The following is a 12,725-nucleotide window of genomic DNA, read 5'->3' on the forward strand; positions in this document are numbered from 1 at the left end:
AATGTCAAAACGAACCACTATCCAAGCTTTGATTTTTCAGGCTAGATTCACAAGGGGATTTGTGCACCATTCACAAAATGTAGGAGATGGTAGTGGTGGAGGTGAGGTACCCCCTTTTACCAAACAACCCTGGGGTTAGGGCATTCACCTGGATGGGGGAGAACTGGGTTCAAGTCCCTGCTCCAGCTATTCTGAGGCGAGTCCCTCTCAGTCTCTCCAGTTGAAGCTGTTCTATGCTTTAAAAAATACTTAAATATTAATTGGAGCAGAGACTGGAACCTGGTGTCCAGTACTCCATGTATTCTATACAAAGCAGAACAGCTTCAACAGGAGAGATCGAGCAATCCCCACCCCAGAGTAAATGAGAATTCCAAAAAGCTTCAGTTTGACCCACACCAATTTGTGTTCCAATTTCTGAAATTGCCAGCTAACCCAAAAAATCACCTCTACACAGGAATTAGGCACTTTGTAAATCCTGTCGGGTGCATATCTGCATTGTTAGGCCCGAACAATACTTTTTAAAACTCTAGCGCCAGGTCTAAGGTTTGTAACTACAACTTTCCAGTTAGTGCTGGTAATGGCATGCTTTCTGAAAAACGATATTGTTTGGGGCTTCAGACTGCAGCATGTGAGACTAACTACATTTCCAATAAATACCCAAAATAAAAAAGAAATTGTAAGAGGTCTTTTTTAAATGTTTCTATTCTGCTTTCTATAAAATTCAAAAATTTGGACAAAAACTTCATAAATCACTGATGGAAATGCTCTGGAATATGGGAATTTATTGGCAGTAGAGTCAGGCATACAAATTATAATTTTAAAATATAAATTTCAGATACATTCTGCAGGTTATTCATGCAAAGAAGGTGCTTTTCCTCCATCCCGGTCTGAGCTGGGCAGAACAAGATTTGTCCAAAAGTCATTTAAAACTACTAATCACAACTACTAGCAATTACTGATCAAAAAGCATGAAGAACAATTTGCTGAGCAATGATGCATTGACAGAAAAGTGTCTGCAATGCATTCAGAAAGTGTCTGAATTGCATTTCCCTTTATCATAAACAAGCATTCTGTTTATCAGGTAATCAAAAATGCATGCTATCTGCATTAGAGTTGAGCAAACATCCTGGGTTTCACTGCAAAATCTGCCAAAAGGGGGAAGTATTAATTTAAAAAAAAAAATGCACAGCGTCAAATTTTCACTTATAGGCACCCTCTGTTCATGCAAGCCATACCACTTTACTAAGACAGAGACAATACAGGTGAGTCGCATCATACGCGCATTTAACTTACACAAATTCAACTATACGTGCTTGACAAAAAAAAAGAAAAATAACAAGATACCTGTAAATAGTGCAGGCGATTCTGCCCACCATTCCACTCAATGAGTGTATGCCCCGGAGTGAGCGTGAGATGGGAGACGTGAATCGGCTGTTCCCTCAATCGATCTCCGTTCCCACGTGCCTCTCATAATATGAGCATCTTACCGTGCTGAGTGTGATTCTAGTGGTTAAAGATTTGTATTTTTCATACAACATGGCCCCTAAATGTAAGCCAACTACTTCATCTGGTGCTCAACTGAAGAAACAGCGATCTGTTCCAACGCGGGAGGAAAAACTGGCTGTGTTGGACTTATTGAGAGACAGTATGTCAGTCTGCAACGTGGCGCGTAAATATGGCTGCAACGAATCTAGCATCCATGCCATCAAGATTCGAGAGAGAGAGAGAAATTCATCAAGCCGTATCATCAAGTGCTCCAATAACTGCTAAGATGAAGAGCCAGGTGTGTGATAAGACTTCAGTGAAGACTGAAAAGGCAATAAACTTATGGCTGGAAGACATGAACCGTAAACGTGTGCCTATCGATGGCAACACGTTGCGAGAAAAGGCTCTTAGCCTCTACGCGCTGTTCAAACCTCCCACCGAAGAGGGACAGCCTTCTGATGAGAAGGAATTCAAAGCCAGCCAAGGTTGGCTAACAGTTTTAGGAACCTCTTCAACTTCAAAAACGTGCAGACTACTGGTGAAGCTGCATCTGCCAATGAAGAGGCAGCAAATGCCTGCCCCAAACAATTAAAGAAAATCCTAGAAGAAAAGGGCTAGCTTCCGGAACAAGTTTTTAATGCTGACGAGACTGGGCTCTTCTGGAAAAAAAAATGCCCAACCGCACTTACACTTCGAAATCAGAAAGACAAGCCCCTGGCTTCAAAGCAGCTAAAGACCATGTGACTGTGTTGTTTTGTGGCAATGCAGCAGGACATTTGGTAAAGCTGGGCTTGCTCTACAGGGCCACAACTGCCTGTGCCCTAAAAGGCAAGAACAAAAATCTCCAGCCTGTGTTCTGGCAATCAAATAAAAAAAGCTTGGGTGACGGCAGCATTATTTCTGGATTGGTTCCACAAGTGTTTCATTCTGGAGGTCAAGCGGTACCTCGAAGAAAAAGGACTTGACTTTAAAGTGTTGCTGATCGTAGACAATGCTCCTGGCCACACTGCGGCACTCCGGTTTATGCATTGACGTTGAAGTCGTCTTTCTCCCCCCTAATACCACCTCCATCCTCCAAATCTCTACCAAGGCGTGATTCCCTGTTTCAAGGCCACATGCACGAGGCTTATGTTCTCACGGATATGTAGTGCTATGGATGCTGATCCCAGTCTTAATGTGATGTAGTGTTGGAAGTCCTTCAACATTGCCGATTGCCTACACGGCCTGTTTAATATAAGTGATGCAATCAAGCCTGAAACAGTCAATGCATGTTGGTGAAACCTATGGAAAGAATGTGTGAATGATTTTAAGGGCTTCCCGACCATTGACAAAGAAGTGAAACGCATTGTTCAGGTGGCCAGGCAAGTGGGTGGTGATGGCTTCGTCGACATTCTTGAGGAAGAAACTGAAGAATTAATTGAGAGCCATAAGGAAACCTTGACTAACGAAGAGTTAGAGGAATGGATAAAATCGTCTACAGAAGACGAAGATGATGACTATGACTAACAGGAAGAGTCAGCAAGTTGGAATCTTCATAAATTTGCTGAAGTGTTCCAAGCAGCGAAACACTTAAATGATTTAATTTCTGAATATGATCCCTCTATGGAACAACGCACCAAAATCACACGTGGTATTGAGGACAATTTGAGACCATATCAAGAAATGTTTGAGCAGCTCAAGAGACAACAGCGACAGTTGCCGATCACCATATTTTTCAAGGAAAAACAACCAGCAGCAGATGAGCCTACAAAATCAACTTCTCGAGCTGAACCAGAGCCAATCACTTCGTCTACGACTCGCTCTCTGTCACCCAAGCTCTCTGTCACCTCCGTCTCCTGGATCGACATCAAGCCCTGACAACCCCCTGTAATTAAAAATACAGTACTGTAAAATTATATTTTGCATATGTACTCTATTATGTAATGTACATTACTGTATACATATTACTGTACAGGGTTGTATACACAAACATGTACAGTATACTGTACTTTATGGGCAATTTAAGGGATTTTCAAGGGTAATTTTGACTATACGTGATTTTCGCCTTACGCACTGACTTTAGAACCGAACCCCCGCATAAGATGTGACTCCACTGTAACGCACTTGTATTCTGGCTCTAGATGGTTCCAGACATGATTTGCAGATACACTGGAGGAAGGGCAGGCAGGAGCATGTGAAAGTTTTATCTCTGCTCAACCACAAGTGCCCAAGTCACTCTTGAAAATAATACTTGGGTTCTGTGGGCCTGAGATGCTTTTGAAAATTTTTACTTGAGGTCCTCTCTCTCCTTGTCTTCCTTACTGCTCTTTACTATTAGACCAATTTAGAATGCCCTAGTAGGGTAGGGCAAAACCTGCATCTTTCCATGCTCTGTGCTGACCTTAAAGCTTAAGTTGGCCTGTTGTATTCATTCTCTCTGAAGCATCTGGCACTGGCCACTGGCAGAGAGAGGATACTTGGACCATTAGTCTGTCCCAGTATGGCCGTTTTTATGTTCTTAAGAGGCGAGTCTGAGTAACAATGGTGCTGCTTGGGTCATCTGCAGTTATTGAACCCAGGCCCTGTAGGTCTAAAAGCATGAGCCTCTACTACTTGTTCTAATGGACCTAATCCTTTAGGTCACAGGCAACAGCAGACTCCTAAAAGTCTATGGGTTCATCTATACTACAGCATGGACGTTTTGGCTCCAGCAGAGACTTGGGCTAGTCAGACCGGTGAGTTGGAGGGGCTTGAGACCCCAACCTGCCGCCTGAGCCACAATGCCCATGCTGCTGCTGTTTAAAGCGCCCTAGCTCCCATTGGAGCTAGTGTAAGTCTGTCTACCCGAGCTGGGAGGCTCACTTTCCAGCTGCAGTGTAGACATCCCCTCTGTGTGGTCTAGGCAATGGGAGGAAATCGAGAACCATAACTTGTTAGCATGAATTTCATACGTGACACACAGACTTTCTGCTCTTTTATGCAGCTGGCCTATAGAGTTAATATGTTGTATCTTGCACCATGGATTGAAGTTGATGGGAGATTCCCCACAGGACTTCCCTTTGAGCAGGATCCCTTATGCTCCACTCCTCACTGGAAATCATCCACTCCTCCCCCACATACATACAGCTTCTCCCTACTGGTGGATAACAATCCGATCTAGCCATTTACTGTTGTTTCTGTTGGTCTTGAATTGAAATATACCTCCAACTGTATGGGTAATAGACTCCTTTCCAGAACAATTTTCATTCCCATTTTTCTGCGGTCAGTGTGGGGAGACCTCTAGTTGGTATATGGCCCATAATTTGAAACTTGATTCCGATGCAGTTTTGCTTAAACAGCAAAGGTTTTTGCCTTGAGTATTGGAATGTCTTGTTCAGTCCCCAGATAATCTCTTTAGAATGCTGTTGATCACGTGTCTAGGAGAGAACTTGTAAAACAGGTTGCAGAAAGTGGAATTTACCCTAAAACCTATAGATGCCTGACCTCTGCCCATGTATTATTTTGTTTGGATCCATGACCAAAACTAAACCATTTTTTTTCATCTTTTTGCAAACGGCAACAGGAGAAAATCCACTTTTTAAAAAAAACAACTTTTTGAAACGCCTTCCTTACACAGGTTTCAGAGTGTTAGTCTGTATTAGCAAAAACAATGAGGAGTCCTTGTGGCACCTTAGAGACTAACAAATTTGTTTGGGCATAAGTCTCTAAGGTGCCACAAGGACTCCTCGTTGTTCTTCCTTACACAGTTCTACCACATGAGCAATACCTGTGATCATCCTGTAACTTGGGTTTTCTAAGATGTTTCCTGGTCCAAAGATCAGCAATATAATGGCCTGCTTTTGACACGTTAATTAAGTGCAGCCTCATGACGTTGTCACTTATGTTGCAATGGAGCACAATGAATTGACAGTCACTCCATGATGCAGTTTAGTACATGAAACTGGCAGCCATACATGTGAGACAAAACTAAAGTCAAAGTGCTTGTAACATTCAGATTACCACTATGTAAACACAGCCAGAAGTTTGCAGATTACAAAACTGTATTAGAAAATTTACTAAAAGGACTCAAAGAGAGCCATACCTCTTAAAAAAGGGGGGTGGGGGGAGTCCTTACAATCAGATTTTTAGGGTCTTTGAGAAGAATTTGTGGCTTTAGAAAAACTCACACTGTGTGAGAAGGGGCTGACTGTGTCAGCAAGAGGGAATAAATTGCCTGGGAATATTGCTTTTTTTCATAGCCTCTTAATTTACTTAATAATAATCCTTTTCTGAAGGAATGTTTTTAAACATTTATAAATCAGTAAAATTAAGAATGTTGAAAGTTCATGAAACTTCTTACCTACTGTATTTCTTCTTTGTTATTCAGACTTAAACTCAGCCCTTTACCCATCCGAGCAGAACATCTAGCTCAGTAAGGGCGTGATCCAAATCCCATTGTAGCTAGTGGAAAGGCACCCATTAATTTCATCAAGCTTTGGATCAGGCTCTAGTATGTCTGGGTACAGAGAAGTGAATCCAAAATTCAGGGTACAATATATTAATACAAATCTAAACATATTTTTTTCTTGCTGGTTTTAGAAATTAGGCATAACTCGCTAGGCTAACAAGCTCTAGCCATGCTTTATGTTCTTTTGTAACAAGATAGTTTAAAGCCTGTTAACTAGTTCAGCTTTATCCCCTTCAGCCTACTTTTAAAATAAGCGTGGACTTCAGTGAACATTCTATGTAGGAAAAGCATCTGCTGGTCAGATTGCATAGATAGGATTTCGCTAGTTCCTAAAGGTCTGCTATAGTAATTTTTCCCACTACTTTATTTTGGCCTCTAGAGAAATATGTATTTCACTAGGTCTGAATAGAAATGGTGGCAACTTGCCATGAAGCAGTGGGGTCTTGGCAATTAGATAAACAACATTTTATCAACCCAGTGACTGCTTATGTACAAGTCTGGCATGTTTCTTGTGCTGGTAAATGCAACACTGTTCTCTTTAAAACATGAAACAAGTTATTTATCCTAGGGTTGGTGTGTGTGTGTGTGTGTGTGTGTGTTTTAAGACTAACTCTTGCTGTCAGAGTGAACCTTGTTCACTTTTCTGAATTGAGATTAGATATATGGGGGGGGTACGTGTTTTGAATAATCTTTGTCTACTTAATGGAACACCTACTGCTGTGGGATTTCCCACTGCTAAACACAAATGACCTGTTACTATAACAGAAACCATGTATACAACCATTTCTGAATTAATTTGAATTCATGAGCTTATCACAATAAAGATGTTGTTTTCTTCAGACTTGACTCCGCAAGGTGTTAAGTGCTTCCTGGAGGGTGCTGAGCTCCTTTAACTCCACTTGTAATCAGTGGGATTTAAAAGTACTCACCACCTTGCACCTTGGTCTGCAAGCATAATGAACAGGGGTTCCAATTGTGTATGTGCTACTTTAGACCCTGATTCTGCCCTGGAAAGTCTGCAGGCCCATCCCTACCTCTGCGCTGTTTGTAGTTCAGGATTAGGGCTGTAAAATGTGTTCTACCCTGGACGTATTCTGGCTAGATTTAGATGAACACTTAAAAGAAATCTGAGGTAAGATTTTTCTTTTTTAAAAAAATCCAACAACTCAGTATTGCAGATGGGGTTGTGTTCAAAGCCTCTTATCTTTGCATGTGCATTGTATACTAAATTTCAGAAATATTTTTTTGCAAAAATTAGTGCTTTGAAGTTTACAGAAATGTTCCAGTGTTTAATTTGTATCCCCCAAAAGAGACTGATCGTTATGGGGATTTTAATAATTTTTTTTAAACCTCATCTCTCTGCCCCTTTTCTCTAACAATCCTCATGGTTGGATTGCTTTGCTTGCCTATCATCAGTCTGGTACAACCACTAGCAAATTAAGATTGCCTGGGTTGCAGGTCAGATGCTACGAGCCTAGGCTATAGCTAGCTGACATGACAAAGAGCTGCTAGATTTGTACTTTGCTTTGTATCAAAGAGGTACTTCAGTTTTATATATGACATTTCCCTAAACAACAGAAAACAGCATTACTACACTGCAGAACCACTTGTAGCTGAGAAGGATATATTGCACAGATTTAAGCACAAATTGTTCATTTTGGGTATGTCTACACTGCAATTAGATACCTGTGGAGGGCCCATGCCAGCTGGCTCAGGCTAAGGGGCTGTTTAATTGCAGTATAGACATTGAGGCTCAGGCTGCAGCCTGAGCTCTGGGACCCAAACACCTACACTGCACTTAAACAGCCCCTTAGCTCAAGCCTTGCAAGCTTGTGTCAGCTGGCATGGACCAGCTGTGGGTTTTCAAATTGCAGTAGAGACATACCCTTTGTGGTCCTGCTAGCCATGCTGAATTTCTGGCAGGTTTGCCCTTGTCTGTTAACCCTAAACTGTGTCCATTGCTGTGGCCTCTGAGTACATATCCCACAGGTTCCAGAAGCGGTGCCCTCTGGGAGACTTCAAAAAGCAGCTGACCGACTGTATTGGGAGGACAAGATGAACCATTTCATCTAGTTTGTACACCACTCTGGCACTAAAACTGTTTAAACTGGATTGGTTCAGGTTATATCAGTATTTAGCTCTGCTGAAGTCACCTCCGAATGATATTTAGCAGGCATGTAAACTGTTTGTAACACACCTCTCACAAGTGCTCCAATTAGACTGAACAAACATGGTGAATTTCTCTAGTGTAGACAAGCCTTATGTCATTGATACTGTACGTTGAATGATAAACCAAAAAGTTTGGGTCCTGAAGGCAGCATGTTGCTCTTGTGTGTTCTCTTCACCCACCTTCTCCAACCAGGGGAGTTGATATGCCATTTTAGCTCCTGACAATTTCCACTCAAATTTTTGCCCTCACCTTAAGGTGAAACTTTGAAGAAAGACCGTGCACAAGCTCACACAAAAAATCCTTTTCAAAGCATCAAGCTTTTACATTTCTCTAATAAATTGTAGATCTTCTCACTAAATCTGCTGCAATGCACCTAGAAGGAACACCAGTGCTTAGAGCAGTGTTGCATAATTCTATTCTAACGCACAGTCTTATGAAGCGATTGTTCCAGTGACAACAAAATTCTTCAGTTAAGACTGACTGACTGTATTTGCCCCAACAGGGTAATTGTACAGCCAGGATAGTTGGAGTAGAGTCAGAAGAGAGTCAGAGCCCACTCTTCCAGATATTACCCCTAGCTCTTTGGAGTGTACAGCAAAGAAAATGTGAAGTTTTAAGTGTATATTAAAAATGTAATGTCTGCAGAGCATGGGCTAGATTGTGATAACGTCAAATACTGTATACTGCAAGCACTTTTCTTTTCTTTTCTTTTTTCCTTTTTCTTTTTCTTCCAGGCCCTCAGTCCGGTGCAAAGCTGGGAGCATAGGTAAAGAATGATGTAATGCAGTGGCAGCCCAAAAGCATCTTTTGTTTGAATTGTGAAATGGTTACTCCATAGTAGTCTCCTGATGAATCAGATGTGAGGGGCTGCTTTGTGGAACGAGCCCTTTGTAACAGCGCATCAACTGGAAGCAGAAGGAGACATTCACTTGGAGGGCTCTTTCTGAAAATGGGTTTAACTTTTCTTTTGCCAGTCACTACCAGCATGACCTCATACACTTTCAGTACAATGGAGTGGCTAAGCCTTTGAGTACATAGCCATTACATCATCTCTGCAAATTAGAAAGGGAGGTGGTAAAAGAGGCCTTATTGTTGTCATGGCTGATGAGATGATCAGGACTCAACTCGTGGTTGCTGAGAGGTTGGTGGCTTTACTGGAAAGTGGCACAGAAAAATTGCTACTGATTGATAGCCGTCCCTTTGTGGAATACAATACATCCCACATCTTGGATGCTATCAATATCAACTGCTCCAAGCTTATGAAGCGGAGGCTGCAGCAGGACAAAGTGTTGATTACGGAACTCATTCAGCATTCAGCAAAATACAAGGTAAGGATGGTTCTTCCCCCCCCCCCCTTTTTTTTTTAAAGGGTGTGTGGAAGTAAAACTTTACTCATTTCACTACAATGTAGTTAATTTTATTTTAATGATGAACTGCAGTCTTCCACAACTTTATTATCTAGTTCTCAGGAGCTACAGTAAATAAACTACTGGTGAATTTATGCTTATAGACGATACAGTAATGTTTAAGAATTTAAGATTACTGAAAATCTCCCCATCAGTTTACTTTTCTATAACCCTCTTAAGGGTTTTTCATGTAGTATGGTCCCTGTATGTAGCAATTCGTATTTCAAGTGTATGTTTTTGCAAATTAAACTTCAAACATCTTGGTGTATAAAATACAGTGAATCCCATGGTAAGGAGCCCCTTGAGAGACCACCACAAAAATCCAGTTGTTGGAAGTTGTTTTCTTATACATGTGGAACAGAACTATATTTAATACTTTCAAGGATTGTTTGGGATGGTCTTTTTTTGGGCAGCAAGGATTGCTTATTAAAGGGTTTTACTGTACGTTGTGGAAGGAAATGTGTAAATTCGAAAAACCCCACCCATTCTGGCTAACTCTAAAATATCTTTTGTTTGGATTTAAAAGATAAGCCTTTCATAGTTAGGCCAATGAGAGAGAATTTTAAGTGTAATTTTAAGTGAATCTATTTGTGGATTTTATTTAAGAGGTCTTTCAACGTTTCCAAAATATTTTGGGTTGGGCAGAAAAGATTGGGGGGAGGGGGAGAAGAGAGAGAGTGACTGTCTGCATAAACTTTTTGCCACAGGTTGACATGTTATACATGGTGTAATCTGGAAAGTCTAATTTTCAAAAAAGTCAATCAAGTTTTATAGATGTAATAAAATATACTTGTAGCAGTTCAAGGTCTTTGGATAGGTAAATGGTTTGGGAGAAGAAACTAAAGGTTTGTTGCTTTACATTTGAATGCAAAACACCTTAATTTCAGGTAAACTTTTTTTAAAGTGGCTCAGATTTGCCCAGTGGATGAACCTCATGCAACAAGCTTCAGCCCTGATCAGATAATCCATTTACTAAACCCCGAAGCAATACAGTACAGTCAGGTGTACTAAGAGGTGTACAAATGTCAGTTTTATTTAAACCTGTATGTAAAATCCAGATACTGGAACCACTGTACAGTAAAGATGTAGGGTCTCTTAATTCTGTTTGGTAAGGTTTCCTATCCTTTCCCTTATTTGCAATTATTTGCTTTTCAGATTGAGATTGATTGCAAGCAGGAGGTAGTGGTATATGATCAAAGTTCCAAGGATGTTGCCTCTCTCTCATCTGACTGCTTTCTTACTGTACTACTGGGCAAGTTGGAGAACAATTTCAACTCTGTACACCTGCTTTCAGGTAGGATGCAAGAAAATCACTTGAGCGAGGGAGGATGTAATTCTTTATATGTAAAGAGTGCACACTTTCGCTTTTTTGCCTGTATTAAGAAAAGCGTTGTACTAAACCTGCTGTAGTCAGGTCACTTAAGTTTATACATGTAACTGTAGGGTTTTAAAAAATAGTTACAGTACTATGTGCAGATAGATGTATATGCTGCACATGTGAGCATCTCTATAAAGCTTAAGGTCCTGACTTCTATTTACACTAGGGCTCTTTACACTATTCTGGCTATGTAAAACGAGAATTGGGTTCTAGGCTTTTTACCTAGAAATGCTGATTATATTTGACCCGGAAGCAGCTTTAGGAGTGCAGTTCCTGGCTCTTAAAGCCTTGTATACACTTTGGGGGGGAGGAATGTCCCTCCATTGCTGAACCGGAGCATAGAACTAAAATGTCCACACTGGGGAAACAAACACCATATTCTCAGTCTTGTGTGGTTTTTATATTTTTTCTCTCCCCTTTCCCCTGCTCTCAATTCTCCCCAAGTCTGAATCGGAGAAACAGAAAGCTATAATACAGGGTTAGTTTTTGTTTGGGGTGTTTTTTTGGGGGGAGGGTTGAAATGGAGGGGCAGCAGGTTCTCCTATTCAGAAGGAGATGCAGTAGACACACACATGATGTGTGTGTGTGTGGGGGGACGGGGGACGGATAGCTCAGTGGTTTGAGCATTGGCCTGCTAAACCCAGGGTTGTGAGTTCAATCCTTGAGGGGGCCATTTAGGGATCTGGGGCAAAAATTGGGGATTGGTCCTGCTTTGAGCAGGAGGTTGGACTAGATGACTTCCTGAGGTCCCTTCCAACCCTGATATTCTATGATTCTATGATACCAAGTGAAGGGGGATAAAGTGAAGCCAGTGGTGGGAAGAAGAGAGAACTGTATATAGCAGTGGTTCTCAACCTGCGGCCTGCAGGCCGCTTGCAGCCCAATCAGCACAGAGCTGCAACCCATGTGACATCCTCAGGGCCAAACAGGTAGTATTGGATGAGACCCACATTGAAAGGAGGAGACTGACAGTGTGGGGTAAGTGGACCAGTGGGAGGCACGCACACATCCGTTTCGGACTGAGTTTGGTCTCTGGGCCAAATAGGGGCGAGCAACACTGAGGATGCAGCACACTCAGCTTTTGGAGATGCTGCTTGTTTCTCCTACTCTAGTTCCCACATCCTTATCTGGCCCAGTGAGGGAGAAGAGTTGGTAGGCTAAGGAGAAGGGAGCTGAAAGAAAGGTTTGCAGGGCTTCTTTGGCAGGGGAGGGAAAATTTCAGAAATCTGCCCTCCAAAAACAAAACACCAACAACAAAAACCTTCAAAGAAATTACTGTAGTCATTGGGAAGGGAAAGGTGCATAGAAATTAAGGAGAAAATGGTTATAAGAAAATGAAATGCAGAGGGAAGGGGGAAAGGGAAGAAATTCTAAAGAAATGTTTCCTTGTAGCTGGAGGCTGCATTTGAGGTTTTTCAGTGACTTCATCCAACAGTGGTGGTGAATTGCATTGGTTGCTGATAGAAACTGAGAAAATTGCCCAATTTGAAAGTGGAGTGTGGGGATCTCAGGGAGATATTCCAACAGAGAGAAACTCAACTAAATGCCTGTTGCTAATGATGCAGTGAGAAGTCTCGAGTGCTTGAAGCAAAATGAAGTTATAGTTATTTGACTTCAGTGGGAGCTATGCACAGACACAGAGTAGATTTGTTTAACTGTGTCGGGGTGCTCGGAGACTAGTTTTACTTCTTGACTGTCTTATCAAGAGTTATGCTTCTGAGCTTTAGTTTCTGTCTCTACAGCCAAGTAATTCTTCTTGTGTATGAGACCCCCCTCAACCTAATAAACAGGAATAGTTTTACCCTCAGGCACTGGATACATTTAGAGAGAAATGCTGAGAGATGTGACTAATGCTTTATT

General features: G+C 41.5%; 1 protein-coding gene across 1 annotated transcript in view; it reads left to right on the forward strand.

The window, feature by feature from the left end:
* DUSP16 (dual specificity phosphatase 16) overlaps positions 1–12,725 on the forward strand; it is a 95,766-nt gene that overhangs the window by 41,614 nt on the left and 41,427 nt on the right. The window contains exons 2-3 of the mRNA XM_048824334.2: positions 8,816–9,409; positions 10,643–10,781. Of these exons, the coding sequence (XP_048680291.1) occupies positions 9,179–9,409; positions 10,643–10,781 (370 nt within the window). The 5' untranslated portion in view covers positions 8,816–9,178. The remainder of the gene's footprint in view (positions 1–8,815; positions 9,410–10,642; positions 10,782–12,725) is intronic.

The sequence above is a fragment of the Caretta caretta genome, chromosome 1, assembly GCF_965140235.1.
Source record: "Caretta caretta isolate rCarCar2 chromosome 1, rCarCar1.hap1, whole genome shotgun sequence".
NCBI lineage: Eukaryota > Metazoa > Chordata > Testudines > Cheloniidae > Caretta > Caretta caretta.